The following is a 17,986-nucleotide window of genomic DNA, read 5'->3' as shown; positions in this document are numbered from 1 at the left end:
ATATATATATATATATATATATATATATATATATATATATATATATATATATATATATATATATATATATATATATATATATATTACGGAGAAATGCTCCTTAGAACGCCATGTCTAGTACCACCCCCTCATATAAACTAAAATCTCTCACATTTTCTTATCTGTGCTGTATTATATCCAATCATCCTTTTAATATGTAATTCAATAAACAAAATTTAATCGATAAATAACATGTCAATTTCTAATAAAACAGAGTAAACGCAGATATATAACGCCATGTCTAGTACCAACCCCTCACATAAAATGCTAAAATTTATCACGTTTTCTCATCATTGCTGTATTATATCCACTCATCCTTTTCTACGTAGCCCAAAACAAAATTTAATTGACAAACAACATCTCCATTTATAAGTAAAACAGTAAACGCCGATATACCGGCTACGGGAATCGGAATCGCCGTCGGTTAAGAAGAAGACCTCGTCGTTGGCAACATTGCTCTCGACTACGTAAGATACCCTAAGGGAAAACCAGCTGATCTTTGCCGTTGTGTTTTCGCAATTGCAACCTAAAGAAGCCGACGACACTGCCGAGGATGCTCTCGTCTATGGCCAGGTGCCTTAGGGCGACTTCGGTATGCCTTTTGGCTGTGTTGTAATAGCTGATTTTTGTGAAATATTAATTTTAAGTCGAGTTTTTATCTAGACACGGCCTAGTAGACCTAGACCTACCAGGCTTAAGAAGCTTCCAATTCATAGGCTGTACGATACATATTTAGGCAGTATTATGATATAATTTTAATGTTAATTTAGTAAGTTAACCTTATTAGTATTCATGATATTAATTTAAAGTTGAGTTTTTACGTCGACTCGGCCTAGTAGACTTAGACCTACGAGGCTTACGGAGCTAACAATTCGTAGGCCGTACGATACATGTGCTACTACTATTTAGGTAGGCTGTAATACCTATAATCATTTTAACGGTACTTTAGTAATTTAACCTTGAAAATCCTTACTATGGAAGTCCTGGCCTAGGTTACAGCCCAAATTTGTCCTAATGATCGCATGGACATACGGTAGTCACAGGCATACTGACCTACCGATCTTGGGCCTAAGTACGCGTAGCAGAATAGGCCTCATGTTTATCTGTCGATAAATTGGAGCTTTTGCAGGCCGAGTTGTAGGTTAAGTATAGATTTTGTTGAAAAAGAGAAAATAGTGTATGCTAGCTACATTGATATTCAATGGGACTACCTACCTAGGCCTTGTAGACCTAAAACTGCAGAATTGCGCACATTTCCGGATGCCTAGCTAATGCTCTTTTCTGGTCCGGACATCCCTACTCTATTTTTTATTATATGTCTTTAGAATCTTCATATTAAAATGAAATAAGTACTAGTATAGCCTACATTCCTAGTACTGAGGAATTCACGCAAACTACCTAGGGTAAAAAACCGCATGGTACAGGGGTGTACCATGTAAGATCAATGTGTACAACCCCAAGAAAAGTACATTATAACGCGTCCTGACACCGGAGTAGAGGTCTTTAGCTCCGTTTCTCACCAACAAGAAGTCGCGTCTGATGCCCATCTCCGATGTCAGGACGCACTATAATGTACTTTTTTGGGGGTTGTACACATTGATCGTAATGGTCCACCCCTGTACCATGCGGTTTTTTACCCTATACTCTGTTTTTTTCCATCTGTCCATCCGCCTGTGGTGTTTGCGTATGGTAACACTGCGTCCCGGGCTTCAGATAGTTACATTCAGCTTACATTCAACAATAATACCTAATAATATCCTATTTCGAATATTAACGGTGTACTTTGCATACAGTAAATTATTAAAACACTTTTCAGTTACAAATGTACATCCAGATATCCTTTTATTTACCTAAAACTTGCACATACCATAACTATATTTAAAGCCCGGGACGCAGTGTTACCATACAAAAACACCACAGGCGGATGGACAGATGGAAAAAAACAGAGTAATTCTAAAGAATAGTTCCGCACGGACTGCAAGGAATGTAACTGCGGATACAGCATCCACTAGGGATTGGGGCATCCAATGTATTTGCCGTGTTTAGTACTGGCCCCTGGGGGTTAATTACAGTTGTCCGAATAAATATTATTTAAAATTCTTGTTCAGGAGGTAAAAATCCATAGAAAACCGCAACTGTCATAGTCTAGGCCACAGCGGAATAGGTACTACTATACTAGATCTACCAAAATATCTATATATTTAAATATTTGAGGATTTTTCTAAGTTTTAATTTTGTAAAATGCACTTAAGGACGTTTGATTCTCCAAGGGTTAATAGTAAACACGGTGAAACATTGTAAATGAATCAAGTTGCACTGTGTTTAGCACATCTACCTATTAGGTATCTGGATAGATCTAGATACTAATACCTAACTCCGTGTCGGGTATTTCTTTGGAAATTATAGGTTCCTATAGTATTTGGATTGCTTGTTAAAAATGTTCTGTTATTTTTTGGGGGTCAACTGTAATTAACCCTCAGGGGCTAGTAATAAACACGGCAAAATACATTTGATGCCCCAAACCAATTCCTAGTGGCAGTCGTATTCACCGGAAGGTTCCTTGCAGTCCGTGCGGAGTTATTGCCCAGAATTACCGGTATCTCTCTTGTGGCATTGGAGTTTGGACCAGAAACAAACTTATATGCCCCACTGGGATACATCCTAACCTAACCTTGAGTGCCAGAGGCTGAGGCACCATGACCTGATGTGGGGCTACCCGAAAAGGCCTACCTAAGTTGTAAAACTGAAGACTACTACTGTGCCACACTGGATCGGTAACTATCAGTTCACATGCACAAAGGACACCATTTTCAGTGATTGCCCTTGAGGATGAACGTTAACACACACACAAAAAAAAACTAAATATATCACATACACAAACAAAAGGCATAAAGTATAAACTAAAAGCATAAGTGCAAGGTAGTAAATATTATGTTTGCTCGATTGGCGGGAACCATTAGTCTTCAGTTTTACAAATAGGTTTAGCTGTAGCCCTAGCTTGGCTCAGGCAGTGTGATTTGTTTATAGCAGGGTGTGTAACTATTCTGTACTTTAACCCTATTAGACTGATTTGATTATGGAGTTATTAAAAGTTTTGACCAGAAAAATCATTAACGGTACAAAAAACTTCCGTGTTCCATCACGATCCCCCTTACAGTGTTATAGCCAAGCCTTATGTATACTGGAAACATGATACCTAGTTGTACTCCAACAATAGTGATTGAGAGGAGCTAAAGCACAAGATAACCTGTCAGGAAAAAATATAGTTGTTCCGATACGTAATACAAACCATCGGTCCTTTAAACAATAGGAAGTAGCTAGCGGCAGCTGGAACGGTCGTAAGCTTCGAACAAGGGGAGAACGGTAGTTAACTGCTTGTCCGATCGTCGCGCGCCGCGCGACTGGGAGGTAAACAAACCACTTTTGCTTTCGGCCGTGTGTGGGAAGGACGTGTTCGCCATCGCTCTGCCCGCTTGTCGTTTGCTTCAATTCTTGACTATTTGGTTTCTTATTTCTGTTTATCAGGAGTGATAGTAAGTACTTTTTTCTCTATTTCAATTGATACAATGAGTGAATCAGAGGAAATTGAAATTTCACCGCGCCCTCCAGCCGTCGCCCTGTAGAGTGTGTCCCGGGCTGGAGGGACGTAAATGTGGGGGGTTCAGGTCCTTTGTGGAGGTGGACCCCCACGAGGTTTGTACTCGTTGTCGAGGGCGAGAGTGCTCTCGTAACGAGCCATGTATGGTTTGTATGAATTGGTCCGAGGCGCAGTGGGTGCTGTACGAGGGCAGGAAGAGACTTAGGCCGGCCAAGAAGTCATCGGAAAAGTCCAGTGACTCCTTTGGTGACGGACACTTCGTCCTCTTTCCTGCCTCCCCGGCCAGCCCCCACGGTTTGCGCCTTCCCTGCGGGGGGGGGGGTAGTAGCGGAGTCCGTTTCCTCTCTCGATCCGTCGAGTGTGGAGGAGGGCGCCCGCTACCCGGACGTACAGTTGTATTCGGGGTCTTCTGTCCGCTCTGGGGGGGGAATTTCGCCCCCCAGGCGCGGGGAAGCCCCTCCTATTAACCCGACTCTTGTCTCCGCAGGTGTGTCAGCAGCGAAGGACGACTTGGGACAGGTGTGGGAGTCGCTGGGACTGCAGGGAGTGCCCAGCATCCAAGGGTTGATACAGCGGTTGGCGGGGTCGGCCGTGGTCACTCATGGTGCGGTGACCACCACGACGACCACATTAACTACCCCTGCGTATGAGATGCCACCACATCTTGTATATACGCCTCACATAATGTCGGTGACACCCCACGGTGGCAGTACAAAAACCAATTGCCGCCGTTCCAAAGAGGACGATGCCACCACCACCTGGATTTTTTCCTTTGCCGACCCCGGACTTCCGCTGCCCCAAGAGTACCCCCTGGACCTGCCGCCAGTGCCACGGATGTCGGTGACTGTCGGCAGGGACGCCTGGCTCTCCCTTAGTACCTGCCGTGCCTGCCGTACCTGTGGCCGCTCCAGCGACTCTTTCTTTTCAGGTGCACATTCAATTTTCAGATGTTCCTGCTGTTCCTGCTGTTCCCGGACCTGTTCCTGCCGTTCCCGCTGCTGGTGTTGCTGTAAACAGTCTCAGGTCCTTCCGGACAGGTGCAGTCGGGCCCTGTTGCCTTCGCAAACTGCCCCGGCTCCCTCCTGGATGGAAGACCTGACGTCTGTCCTGCGGAGCCTGGCGAAGAAGAAGAGGAAGAGGAAGAAGGTGTCGTCATCGTCTTCATCGTCTTCTTCGTCGTCTGCTGCCTCTCCTTCCCCTTCGACTTCTAAGGCCAAACAGCACGAAGAAGAAGAAGGTTGGCCTCCTCCCCCCCACCCCCTAAGAAGACTCCTTCGGGATCTTCTAAGGGCCCGGCTCGCTCAGGCGAGCTGGGGAGCTCTCTCTGCTGGTCCTCCTGTTCCTTCGGGTGCGGGGCCCCGTCGCTTCTTCTGCAAAGAAGAAGTCGACGGGGACCAGAGGTGCATCAGCTTCGGCTGGTGGCGTCCTCACTGGTGCTAGTGGTTCTGCCGCTAAGCCAGGTTCCGTCTCGGCTGCTTCTCGTTCGCGAGAAGCACCGAGTGGACGCTCTTCTAAAGAGGACCGTCCAGCCAAAGTTTCGACGGCCGAGCTCGCTCGCCGTCAAGACAGCGGCACGGAGCAGAAGACTGGCGAGAGTCGTGCACACGACTCTCGCCAGGCCACTGGACGCTCTCGCAGCGACCAGCCGGCTGCTCGGGCTGACGTGACGGTCACTGACCGGCCACGGGTTGAGGCGAGGAAGGAGTCCCCACGGCCGCCGGTACCAGCCACGGCTAGTACCAGCGGTTTGACGCGCCGAGAGGACGCTGGCCGGTCTCGACGCGAGCGAAAGGGAGCCTAGCAGGTCACCCGTGCCGCCGCTCCCGATGGGGACCGGGCGGAGACGGGTGACCAGCGGCAGCTCGCCTGACGCTAGAGAGCGGTCTCGACGTTCTCAGCCGAGCCAATCGCCCCAGGCGAAGCGGCGACGCTAGGCCTGCTGCTAGACCGTCACCGCGGGTTGTTGACGATCGACAGCAGCCCTCTGCGCACGCTGGGTCCTGCCAGCGTTCGAGCGCGGGGGGAGCGTCAGGTCTGCCTCCTCCTATACCTTCAACCTCCTCGGGCTTATACCGGGAGGAGCGAGGTACCAAGGAGCGATCACGAGAGGGTGCGCCCGCTCGCGTGACCCAGCTATGGACGCCGTACGGCTCAGGCACGGTCTTAGGACGACCAGGACGTACGCGCAAGTAGTTGGAGGCGACCGTCAGGGGTCTGTCGCTGTTCTCTTCTGAAGGAGGAGTATCGAGGGATATGCTCTTGTTGGAGGGACTGGACGGTCCTACTCCACAGGACGCTGTGACGCCCGAGATACAGAGGAACTTCGCGGAAGTCATTAAGCTGATGCGTCTGCATAATGGCCTCGCGGAAGGATCGCCGCTACCACCATCAGAGCCCACGTCCCGGCTCGAGTCATTTTGGGTCCCAAGAGGGAGCCCAAAATGATGATGGGGGTTGCCACGATCAGAGCTTGCGGACTCAGTCCTGGATCAGGTTGGAGAATCTCGTCTCAGGACGGGAGGACTCGCTAAAATCCGGACGGTCCTCTAAGCTGCTTCCTCCTCCTCTACAGCGGCAGACGGCGTTTTTTTACGTGCCATCAGAAGACCCGATACTGCCGAAAACAGGTAACCCGGAGTTAGCGAGGCTGACTCCAGTGTGTCCCTGCAGCAGCTCCTGTCGGAGAACCTATGGTTCTCGCAGCAGGAGGCACTTGCCCTGGAATTCTACCGCTATGGCAGCATTCAGGCAGTTTCCTGGTTGGATTTGTGGTCCCTCACAATATCCAAGGTGGCGGCCGGCTCCGGGAGTTCTGCTCTCGAAGACGACCGCTTCCTTCGGAGACTGTGCCAGTCTGGAGGAAGAGCAATCTCTTACCTCGCCATCAGACTGCTAACCTGTGGGCCAACTTGGTTCTTCGGGTGAGGGCGGGACGCAGTCCTTACGCGAGTGAACCAAGGGGGCTGGGCGTGAGGCGGCACTCGGGCTAAGAAATGGACCTCTTAGGAGTTCCCCAGCTCTCTTTGCCTGGAGAGATGGTGGAGCTGCGTGCGGTGGAACGGCGGCGCACTGACGAGAGTGACCGCTTAGTCCACCAGGCAGTCTCGAAGGTTCTGGGCAACCTCGAGTAACTGCGGCCAAACCAAAGAGCTTGGCTAGCGCTTCCACGGCGGCGAAGACGGTTGCACCGTCCAAACCCCGTGTGAAGACTCCAGTTGTTTCGACTTCTGCGAGAGGAGGCCGCAATCAGCCCTCCTCCCAGCCCTCCTTTCCCCGAGGAAGTGCTGGAAAAGAAGTCGAAACGAGGAGGGAAACGCTAGGGACGGCGTTCCCCCTCACCTGCTGCGGAAGTGGGGGGGTGCCTGGCGAGCCCATTGGGCGACTTGGCAGCGCTACGGCGCCGAGAAACTGGATAGTAGACGTCCTTCGGGAGGGATATCTACTACCCTTCGAGTCTCGGCCCCCCCTCATCTCCAAACCGGTCCATCTACAGACCTATGTCCGGGGATCAGCAAAGGACAACGCTCTTCGACAGGAGATCAAGACCATGCTGGCGAAACGAGCTGTAGAAATCGTGGAGGACCAGTCACCAGGCTTTTACAGCCGCCTCTTCCTAGTGGAGAAGGCATCGGGGGGCTGGCGCCGTGATAGACCTCTCTCCCCTGAACCGCTTCGTTCGCACGACGCGGTTCACGATGGAGTCGGCACGCTCAGTGCTCGACTCGATCAGGGGGAACGATTTCATGCTTTCGGTGGGACCTGAAGGACGCGTATTTTCAAATACCCATCCATCAGTCCTCCAGAAAGTACCTCCGCTTCATCTTCTTACGGGACGGTTGTACCAATTCAGGGCACTTTGTTTCGGTCTCTCAACCGCCCCACAGGTGTTCACGCGAGTGTTCACTCTGGTGTCGGCTTGGGCCCATTCGAACGGGATACGTCTTCTGAGGTATCTCGACGATTGGCTAGTCCTGGCGAGCTCCCGCTCGCAGTTGCTACAGGACAGAGATCGACTCCTCAAGTTTTGTCGCGATCTGGGGATCGTGATAAACTACGAGAAGTCCGATCTAGAAACCCAAGCAGAAGATGAAGTACCTGGGTATGCTGATAGATACGGTAGCAGGGCAAGTCTTTCCCCGCAGACTTGCGTATCAGCAAATTCAGGGAGGCAGCCGGCCGGTTCCTGTCGCGGCAGGAACAGGCAGCACAGCAATGGCAAAGTCGTGATCGGCCATCTGTCGTCACTCGAGAAGTTAGTCCCTCACGGTGCCGTCTTCACCTGCGGTCTCTCCAGTGGAGGCTAAGGGAGAGTTGGTCCCAGGCAAGGATCCTCCTTACTTTCCCGTGGCTATCACGGACAAGGTGAGGCAGGACCTAGCCTGGTGGCTCGACGACAAGAACCTCTTAATTAGGAGTGCCCATACGCACTCCCCCCCCCGGAGATTGCTTCTGTTCTCAGACGCATCGACCGAGGGATGGGGAGGGGCGCACACCTGGAGGAGTTGCTGACTGCAGGTGTGTGGGACCATCACGAAAAGCACCTTCACATCAATGTCCTGGAACTCAAGGCGGCGTTCAACGCTCTCCGAGAGTTTCGGGACCGCTTGGTGGGACACTCAGTGGTGTTGATGTGCGACAACACCACAGTAGTGGCATATGTCAACAAGCAGGGGGGGCTAGTGTCTCTTCCGCTCCATTCAGTGACGGTGCAGGTGCACGAGTGGGCCACGGCTCACTCGATAGAGCTGTCAGCACGCTACATTCCAGGCAAGAGGAATGTAGTAGCGGACAAGCTCAGCCGTCGGGATCAGGTTAGATAGGGACCGAATGGTCTCTCACACAAGATGTGGCGGAAAAGGCTCTTCAACCTGTGGGGGCGACCGGTCGTAGACCTGTTCGCCACCCGGCACAACAGGAAGACCCAGGTGTTCTTCTCGGCCGTGCCGGACCCATGGGCAGCTGCAGAGGACGCTCTCCAACACCCCTGGGACAACCTCTTCGCTTACGCCTTTCCTCCCTTCTGTCTGATTCGGAAAGTGATCAGTCGAGCGCTGGTCACTCCCAATCTCAGAATGATCCTGGTGGCTCCCAAACGGCCTCAAGCCGTTTGGTATCCGGACCTGCTGGCTCTTCTTGCAGACGCACCGAGAGAACTACCCAACTCGGCACAACCTTCTAGCCCAGCCACACGTAGAACGGTACCACCGCGCAGTCCAGTCCTTCAACTTCCACGGCTGGCTGTTATCCACCCCATCTCTTGCGACGAGAGGCTTTTCTCGTAGCCGCAGCAACAGAGATGGCTGGACCACGTCAGACAGTCCTCTGCAAGCTGTGTACCAGGGGAAGTGGGCCGTCTTCTGTGGGTTGGTGTCGTTAGACAGGGTTTGTCTCCTCTCAGAGCCACTCTTCAGCAGGTAGCGGTTTAATTTCCTCGTGTTTCTTCGCCGAGAGAAGCTCCATCTCAGTACCCACAGTTGTTAAGGGATATATAGCCGCTCTGGCTTCTCGTCCTAAAACTGAGTGGGGACTGGATATCCACGAATTCGTTTCGAGATATCCGTTGCTAATTGAAGGAGCTTCGAAAGGTTCTTGCCCACCCAGGGAACTCAGGCCCACCCCCCTGCGTGGGACGTGACTCCTCGTCCTTAGGAGTCTGACTCGAGCACGTTCGAGCCACTCCGAGAGTCGTCAGACAGGGATCTGACCCTCAAGACCCCCTCTTCTTGCTGGGCCCTGGCATCGGCGAAGAGAGTAGGGGAACTACATGGCCTTTCTTATGATGGTTAAACATACCAGAGGCTGGGGATCTGTGACGCTCGATTTCGTCCCGAACTTCGTAGCTAAGACTCAGAAATCCGTTCGATCCCTGACGACAGGTTCGAGTACTTTCACGATCCCCCTCCCTGCTGACTTTACAGATAACGATGCGGATGAGATGCTGCCTTTGTCCTGTGAGGGCGCTACGGCGCTATCTGAAGAGAACTCGACATCTCAGGCCTGAGTGTCGACGCCTCTTCGTTAGCACTGGTCAACAAGAAAGAAGTCTCCAAGAACACGCTTTCTTTCTGGCTACGTGAGGTGATCAGGAGAGGCGTACGAAGCTGATGGTAGCGACGACATCCGTACGCTCCGACCGAGAGCCCACGAAAGTCAGAGGTATCGGACCCTCCCTTAGCGTTCCGTAAGAACTTCTCCGTGGCGCAGGTCCTGAAGGCAGGTGTCTGGGCCAACCAGACCACCTTCACGTCCTTCCTACCTTCGGGATATTGCCCACAAGTCCTTGGATACTTTTCCTTGGGACCTGTGGTGGCTGCTCAACACGTTGTGTAAGCTTTTACCCAGCACCCGAGCAGGCAGAACAGCATCGATTCCTGGTATGACTGGGAGGAATGCATGTGGTGAATGAGAGAGTGATGGCTTTCTCTTCACCATCTTTTTCTACCTCTACCTGTGGGCAGAGGGATACGGTCGTTACCTTGCTGGAAAGGAAGTCCAGATGCAGGTAAGCTATTCAACAGAGCTCCATCCTATCTCTTTAAACTAGAGATAGGAGTAAATATCCACCACTTCTCCAACAAGGGGGAGAAGTGGATGCCAACATGAGACAAACCCATTACTTTACATTGGCTCAAATGTAAAGGAAAAAGTTCTTACAATGCTGGTACGAAGAGATACGCTTGCCTCTCTCTTTAGTATCGGCCAGAGGTCTGGACCATTGATCCTGCGGTGCACACCGCCCGATCAATCGGACAGAGGCTTGGATCCCTCCCTCGCTCTTACGACCAGGGAGGCATTCCCAGGGATGGACGAACACCAGTTCTGTTTCATCAAAAGACTCAGATTCCCCCCACCCAACCAAGAAGTGAGTCTTCTAGTTGTTAAAGGACCGATGGTTTGTATTACGTATCGGAACAAATGACAATTTGTCGAAAATTGCATTTTTCCTAACCTATACAAACCTGAGGTCCACTTTTAAACATAAAGAAAATCCCTTCCTCAATGCACCCTCACTCTGCGTATTTTGCATGGGCCAAAAGCCAAAAGTGTTTGATTTGTTTACCTCCCAGTCCCCCCCCCCCCCCCCCGCGCGGCGCGCAAGACGATCGGACAAGCAGTTAACTCCACCGTTCTCCCCCTTGTTCGAAGCTTACGACCGTTCCTATTTCCCCCGCTGCCGCTAGCTACTTCCTATTGTTTAAAGGACCTCAGGTTTGTATAGTTAGGAAAAATGCAATTTTCGACAAATTGTCATTTGCTATGCATGTTATGTTGATAAATTTTACAAATACCCATCAGGCCTGGTTATAGGGTTGGTGTATTTCGTGATCAGCCCATGTCAGCTATGAATTTTTGTACATGCAACTTCCCCGGCAGATATATACTTAGCTTATGTCTCTGACGTCCCGACAGAATTCAAAACTCCGCGGCAACCACGCTACAGGTTAGGTCAGGTGATCACCCTCTCCCTCCCGCCGCTGGTGGCGGGGAATAGGAACCATTTTCCCGTTTTTTCAGACCAGATTTTTTCTGTCGCCGGTGCTGACAACATCGTTGTTAGTTCCTCCTGCACGGAATTCTGCTTGCTTGCTAAGGATTGTTTGGTGAAGTATTCTTTCTTTGGCTTTGGTATACGCTGATTTGGACCGTTATTTGGTGGATTTGCTGTTAGGATTCTTCATTATGGCTGATGTTTGTGCCTGAAACTCGTTTTAGGTTTGTGTGAAAGAAGGATATAAGGTGAGACTGCCGAAAGCGGCGGTGGACCCTCACACTATTTGTGTTAAATGTAGGGGGAATGAATGCTCAGTTTAGTAACACCATGTGGACGAATTTTGTTTGAGTTTGACTGAAGTTCAATGGGAAGAGTTTTTTTTTGACTGCCGTATGTAAATAAGTTTGGAGAAAGATAGAATTAGGAAAGCTGCTAAAATTAAAAGTTCAAGTAGGTCCTGCTCTTTGGATCAGGACAATCTTTCTATTTCTAATGTAATTTCTCCTACTGCTAACGCAAGTTCAGCTCCTTCCCCCCGCAGCGAAATCGTAGATTCGTCTCGATCGGAGAAAGCTGCAATGGAAGCGTCGATCCGTAAATTGCAAAGGCAATTACGAGAAATGGAAGGTAAGAGTGAAGTGTGCAGTGTTTAAGTGTACAGTGGTCCCCCAGTGTAGTGGAGGGGGCGTTCTGACCGACTCCGCAATTGCTCCTAGGCCTAGACCTCTTTCAGACTCCCATGACCAAGGGAGGAGGAATGTCGAAAGCCGCAAGGGGGATGTAGAGTATTTCCCCAACGGTCAGCGGGTCCCTTCGGCAGGCCCTGTAGGCTCGTCCCAGGCTGCCTTGGACAGCTATAGACAAAAGCGATCCTTAGGAAAGTGTTTGTCCGACTCTGATTCTACTTCTCCAAGACGCGGATGGAGCTCCGCGTCTAAAGAGAGCCTGCAGGAGACGCATTAGACTCCAGTCCAGAGCCTTTTCCGGAGTATTCTCCTGCTCAGAAGAAGAGAGCGATGAAGTCTCCTGTTTTCTTCTCCGGAAGGAATTCCCGTGCTTCTACAAAGAAGTTCTTGGTAGGAACTGCAGGAGCAGCTATCCTCGTTAGTAGGCTCGCTGTTCCCCTAAGGAGCCTTTCTTCCCCCCTCGCAGGAAGGACGTCTCTCTTCCAGTGACGGTCGTCAAGTCGGCGTTCGGACTCTGGTAGGCGTCCTCTCCTCCTGGAAGGGCTCTATAACTCCCCAACAAGGCCGTTACGATACGCCTCTCCCCCTTTCGAGAACGATCTACTACTCCGACCCAGAAGAGCTTCTTCTAGTAGGATCCCGCATTCGTCTAGACGCCCACGAATAAGGGCGCAAGCCCCCTCTCCTGACCAGGATAGTCGATCCTTTCGTAGGAGTAAAGAAATGTTTTTCTTCTCCTTATAGGCGTTGTCTGAGAGATACAAGCGCCCCTCTCCTTGCTATCTTAAGGATCAAAGAATAAATCTCCGTTATTCACGGGGACGCAGAGAGAGAGAAGAAGTCTCTGCCCCCCAGGACGTTCTCGGAGGAGATTTTAGCGCCCTCTCCTAGCAAGGCGCCATCGTGATGTTAGAAGGTAAGGTATTCTTCAAACAGGCGTTTTACTCCTTCCAGACGCCAGAACGGGACGTAGCGCCTCTCCACGCAGACACCAGGAGCCTGAAAAGAGGCAGGATGGGTTCTCTACGCTCTACTCCTGTTAGGCGTTTTCCTTAGGAGTTACGAGTTTGCCTTCTTACGAGAAACATTCGGAAGGAAGTAAACCCCTCTCCGCTGGCAGGAGCCAGGATGAGAGCAGACGTTTTTTCTACCCCAAGGCCGTGTAGCGCCTGATAGCACGCTACAGAGCCTGAAAAGAGCCTGTTTACGGATTCTCGCCCTACTCCTTATAGAGTTCCTGTAAAGATGCGAGCTCTTCCCTCTCAGGCAGCAAGAACTTTTGAGAAAGAAGCAGACATTCTTCTTCTGCGAGGCCCCTTCCAGTTAGAAACTGTTTCTTTCAGGCAATAGGATCTCTTTGGGGAGTGGTCTTCCTTCCTCTACCAAACTTCCTTCGAAGGAAAAGAGCGCTTCTCCTTCTTAGGACTCCTTCTCCCGAAGAGGCATTCTTCTCCTATAATTGCTACCTTTGAAGAGGTATCTGAGGAGGAAACTTCCTGTAGATGCGGTCGTCTCCGATTACAAGAGACTGGCAGCCTGCTTCTTCAAGAGTTCGGTGACTCTCTTCGTCCTGCAGATCCTCCTTTGCCGGGATCACTGCTTTCAAGCACTAAACTTTTCCCAAGTCCATCTTCGTTGCGTGGAAAATGAATTCCGACCCTTTCGATGAAGAAAGCCATCAAAGAGCTTGGAGAACTGGCTCCTCTTCTAAACAAGAAGCGGGCAAGACGGTTTTTTTTTGCCTGCCCTCCTTCGAAGTTGGCAGGTAAAGCCAGGTGTCTGGTATGACACGAAAGAGCCAATGGGATGGGCCTCCCTTCTTCAGCTGATGCTCCTTGAATTTTTTTTTTCAGCATTAGTGGCTTCGTCGAGAAGACGCTCTCTTCATTCGGCAAAGGCCCTCATGGGGAATGGTGCGAAATGGACCATTTTTACTTAAGGGTCTATTTCGCACACTTGAAGGTTCTTTAATTTTATGGATGGGCTTGGGAGCCCTTGCTAAGAGAGCACAGGATCCAGACTTTTTGTTTCGATGGAAGTTTTAACAAGTGTACTTTCTTGCCTGGATAAGGCCTTGATGGGATGGATCTACGGAGGTGGCTTCTCTCTTTTGGATCGGCAAGTCCTTAAAAAGAGATCTGTCTACCAGTTCTTTTTTGACGAAATCGGTGGTGTCCTCCCCCCCTCTACAGAGATTCCTCTCTGCTTTATTCCCCGCCCCTGTCTAGTCACCTGTTCCACAAGAGACAGTGGAGAGATATATCTAAGTCGTTATCCGGAAAGGCGACTCAGGATCTGCTTGCGCAGTCGGCGAAAAAAGACTAAAAACCAGCAGTACCTTTTGGCTAAAAACCTAAAAGAGAGAAGCCTGCTTTTTTCCAGCAACCCTTTCGAGGGAGAACGACGGCTAGACCCTCTCTTAGGAGTAGGAGACCGGTTAAGAGAGGAAGATCAGCACGTAAGCCCTTCCCTAAACCACAATGAGTAAAGTAGTTCCTCCAGACTACAGTAGGAGCCAGACTGCTGAAGTTTTTGCGAAAGTCTGGGCTCAGAGAGGGGCGGGACAACTGGTCCTCTCTATCCTCGAGAGAGGATACCTTATCCCCTTCTGGGAGAAGCTCCCGTAACAACAACTCCCAAGGGAGTTAACAGCAAGATACCGAGATTCTTTAAAGAACCAGGCCCTGCTTCAACTAGTAGAAGAAATGATGGACAAAGAGGCGATAGAAAGGGTTCAAGACTTCAATCTCCAGGGTTCTACAATCCGTTTCTTTCTTGTGTTACCAAAAGCCTCAGGAAAGTGGAGACATTCAGTCCCCTTGGAACGTAAGTGCCCTGAATCGCTTCGTTGTTCAAAACGAAGTTCACGATGGAGACGACTTCCTCCGTTCTTGCAGCGCTTCGTCCAGGGATTGGATGGTGTCCCTGGACCTTCAGGATGCCTATTTTCATGTACCTATCCATCCCTCGTCCAGGAATGGTACCTAAGATTCATGGTACAGGGCAAAGTTTTTCATTTCGAGCCCCTATGCTTCGGTCTTGCCACGGCCCCTCAGGTGTTCACGGGTGGTTTCTTATGAGGAATGTCGCTCATTGGCTTCATATCGAAGAGTAAGAATCTCGTTTGTATCTCGACGATTGGCTGATCAGGGCCCAATCAAAAGATCGATGTCTGGAGGACCTTGAAATTAACACTGGTATCTAGTTCAGTCCTTGGGACTGTTACTAAACCTCGGGAAGTCCCACAGATGAATCCACAGCAAAGCATTGTCTATCTGGGGATTCTGATGGATTCTCGGGGTTTTCGTGTGTATCCATCAAAGGAACGACAGGAGAGATGTTTACAGAAAAGTGACGACCTTTCCTAGAGAAAGGGACTATGTTCCGCGAGGGAATGGATGAGTCTTCAAGGGACCCTTTCCTCGTTGGAAACAGTCGTTTGTCTCTAGGGAGGACTTACCTTAAGACCCTACCAATTCTTCCATCAGAGAGAAATGGGATCAGAAGCACCAAGAGCTTTCGGACTCCTTTCAGCCTTCTTGAAGAGCATAAAAAGGACCTCCAGTTGGTGGTTAGAGCCAAACAGATTGAATCAAGGGCTCTCCCTTCAGTTCTTTTTGTCGAGCCCTCGCCTAGTGTTCATTCACAGACGCCTCGGAAAAAGGATGGGGAGCGACCTCTAGGCTCGAGAGAAGTTGTCAGGCAACCTGGAATGGGGAACAGGTTGTCCTGGCATATCAACAAGAAGGAACTGGCAGCAGTCCATCTAGCTCTCGTTCACTTCGAACTCAAGTATTGGGTTCCGTGCTGCAAGTGAATTCGGACAACAACGACAGCTCTAGCCTATATAAGGAAACAGGAGGGACTCAACTCCTTCTCCCTGTTCGAAGAAAAGAAAAGCAAAGGAGCTTCTTCTTTTGGACCGAGGAACCGGCGAATAACCTCTTCTAACCAGGTTCATCCAGGGGGAAAAGACGTGAGAGCAGATTCTTCTGAGCAGAAGAGATCCAGGTCCTTTCCACGGAATGGGGACTCTGCAATTCAGAAGTGTTGCGCCGAGATTTGGGACCTCTGGGGGGAGACCCAATATCGACCTGTTCGCAACGAAAAAAAAAAATTGGAATGCGAGGTTGGAGAAACTACTGCTCTTCCGATTTCAGATCCAAAGGCAGTTGCAGTGGACGGTCTCCTTCTGGGATTGGAAGGGGATCGACGGGTACGCTTTTCCTCCTTTCAAGATAATAGGAGAGGTGGTAAGGAAGTTCGTTTTCGACGGAGGGAGCCAAAAACTGACCCTCATCGCCCCATTCTGGCCAGCCCAGAATGGTACACAGAGGTACTGGATGGATGATAGATTTCCCGAGGGCCCTTCCACTGCGGAAGGATCTTCTCAGACAGCCACCTTGTCTTGCGTTTTGGGTTTTTTCTTTTGTTTTTTTTCCCTTCCCTTTTTTTTTTTTTTTTTTTTTTTTTTTTAGACCAGGAAATAAACCAAAAACCTCCCCGCTCTCAGTCCGTGATTGCATTCAGACTGTCGAAGGGGGACTCGTAACAGACAAAGAGCGCGAGGGGGGATTTTGTTCACGCAAGGCTGCAACAGGCAATTGCTAGAGCCAGAAGACCTTCAACTCTTCGCGTGTACCAGTCGAAGTGGGAGGTTGTTTTTCCGAAGATGGGCCAAAGTCCCAGAAAGTAGTCCTCCCTTCCAGTACCTCTGTAATGAAAATATAAGCGGATTTTCTCCTTTATTGAGGGAGAAATGCAATCTGGCCGTTACCACAATAAGGGGATATAAAAGCGTGCTACTCATCTGTTTTTAGACATAGAGGCCTTAATAGTCTCGGAAGACAAGGATCTGCATGACTTGTTAAGGTCCTTTGAAATAACCTCGAAGTCCAAGACTATAAGACCACTAAGTTGGAACCTGGATGTGGTCCTTAGATATTTAATGTCCGATGAAATTCGAAACCTCCTCAAAATTCCCTCATTCAGAGACTTGACTAGAAAGTCTCTCTTTCTCTTTGCACTAGCCTCTGCTAAGAGAGTTAGTGAACTTCAGGCTTTAGAAGGAACTGTGGTCTTTAAGGAAGATTCTGCAGTATGCTCCTTTAATCCCCTGTTTTTAGCAAAGAACGAAAATCTTTCTAAACCATGGCCAAAGGAACTTTGAGATTAAGGGACTGTCCTCTTTGGTAGGGAGAGACTTAGAGAGGACATTGTGCCTAGTCAGGATCCTCAAGTTCTACCTAGAGAGGAAGAAGCTACTTGGTGGAAATGTAGATAGCCTTTGGTGTTCTGTAAGAAATCCTAAGAGGATGATTTCTAAGAATGCTCAAGCGTATTTTATTAAAGACGTTATCAAAGAACGCGATGCTTCCTGTCCTGTGAAGAGGAACATTTTAAGGCTTCTAAGACAAAGCACATGAGGTCAGAGCTGTAGCTACCTCTTTAGCGTATCATAGGAATATGTCGATACACTCTTGTCGAATCCACCTATTGGAGGTGCAATTCGGTTTTTGCATCAAATTACTTAAGAGACGTGCGAGTCACTTATGACAAGTGCTTCTCTCTCGGACCGTTCGTGTCTGCGGATTCGTTGCTGGGGCAAGGAGCTGAACCTAATCCTTTATAGTTAGATAAGTTAGTATTTTTAAATGTTTTTTGGTGTTGTGTTTTCATACAATCAACTTACCTGTCAGATATATACATAGCTAAGACTCCGTCGTCCCCGACAGAAATTCAAATTTCGCGCCACTCGCTACAGGTAGGTCAGGTGATCTACCGGCCTGCCCCTGGGCGGCAGGACTAGGAAACCATCCCCGTTTTTCTATCATATTTTCTCTGTCGCCGGTGGTATCAAACATTGTTGCTATTACCTCCTGACTTAGATTCTTATTTCATCCTTTGATCATCGTTATCGGCTTTTTGGTGACGTATCTGGATCGTGTTTTTGGCATTTCGCTACTGTGGACTGTTTTTGGAATTGCTTTTTGGATTTTTTTTTCTCAGTATGTTCTGATTCAAATGTGAGTGTGAGAATGTGTGGGTGGAATGTAGGCTGCAGGGTGAGGATACCGAAAGCTTCGGTTGATCCTCACACTGTATGTCGTAAATGTAGGGGGTTTCAGTGTTCTGCTACTAATACTTGTCATGAATGCGAGGGATTAAATG

General features: G+C 49.5%; 1 protein-coding gene across 1 annotated transcript in view; it reads left to right on the top strand.

Annotated features, from left to right (window-relative positions):
- The first annotated feature begins 471 nt into the window (after positions 1 to 471).
- The window catches only part of LOC135223867 (NADH dehydrogenase [ubiquinone] flavoprotein 2, mitochondrial-like), a 52,861-nt gene continuing 35,346 nt past the window's right edge, over positions 472 to 17,986 (top strand). Inside the window, exon 1 of the mRNA XM_064262768.1 lies at positions 472 to 631. Coding sequence (XP_064118838.1) covers positions 593 to 631 — 39 coding nt within the window. The 5' untranslated portion in view covers positions 472 to 592. The remainder of the gene's footprint in view (positions 632 to 17,986) is intronic.

This window comes from Macrobrachium nipponense, chromosome 10, assembly GCF_015104395.2.
Source record: "Macrobrachium nipponense isolate FS-2020 chromosome 10, ASM1510439v2, whole genome shotgun sequence".
NCBI classification, from domain to species: domain Eukaryota; kingdom Metazoa; phylum Arthropoda; class Malacostraca; order Decapoda; family Palaemonidae; genus Macrobrachium; species Macrobrachium nipponense.
This window is presented reverse-complemented; position numbering and strand designations above follow the sequence as displayed.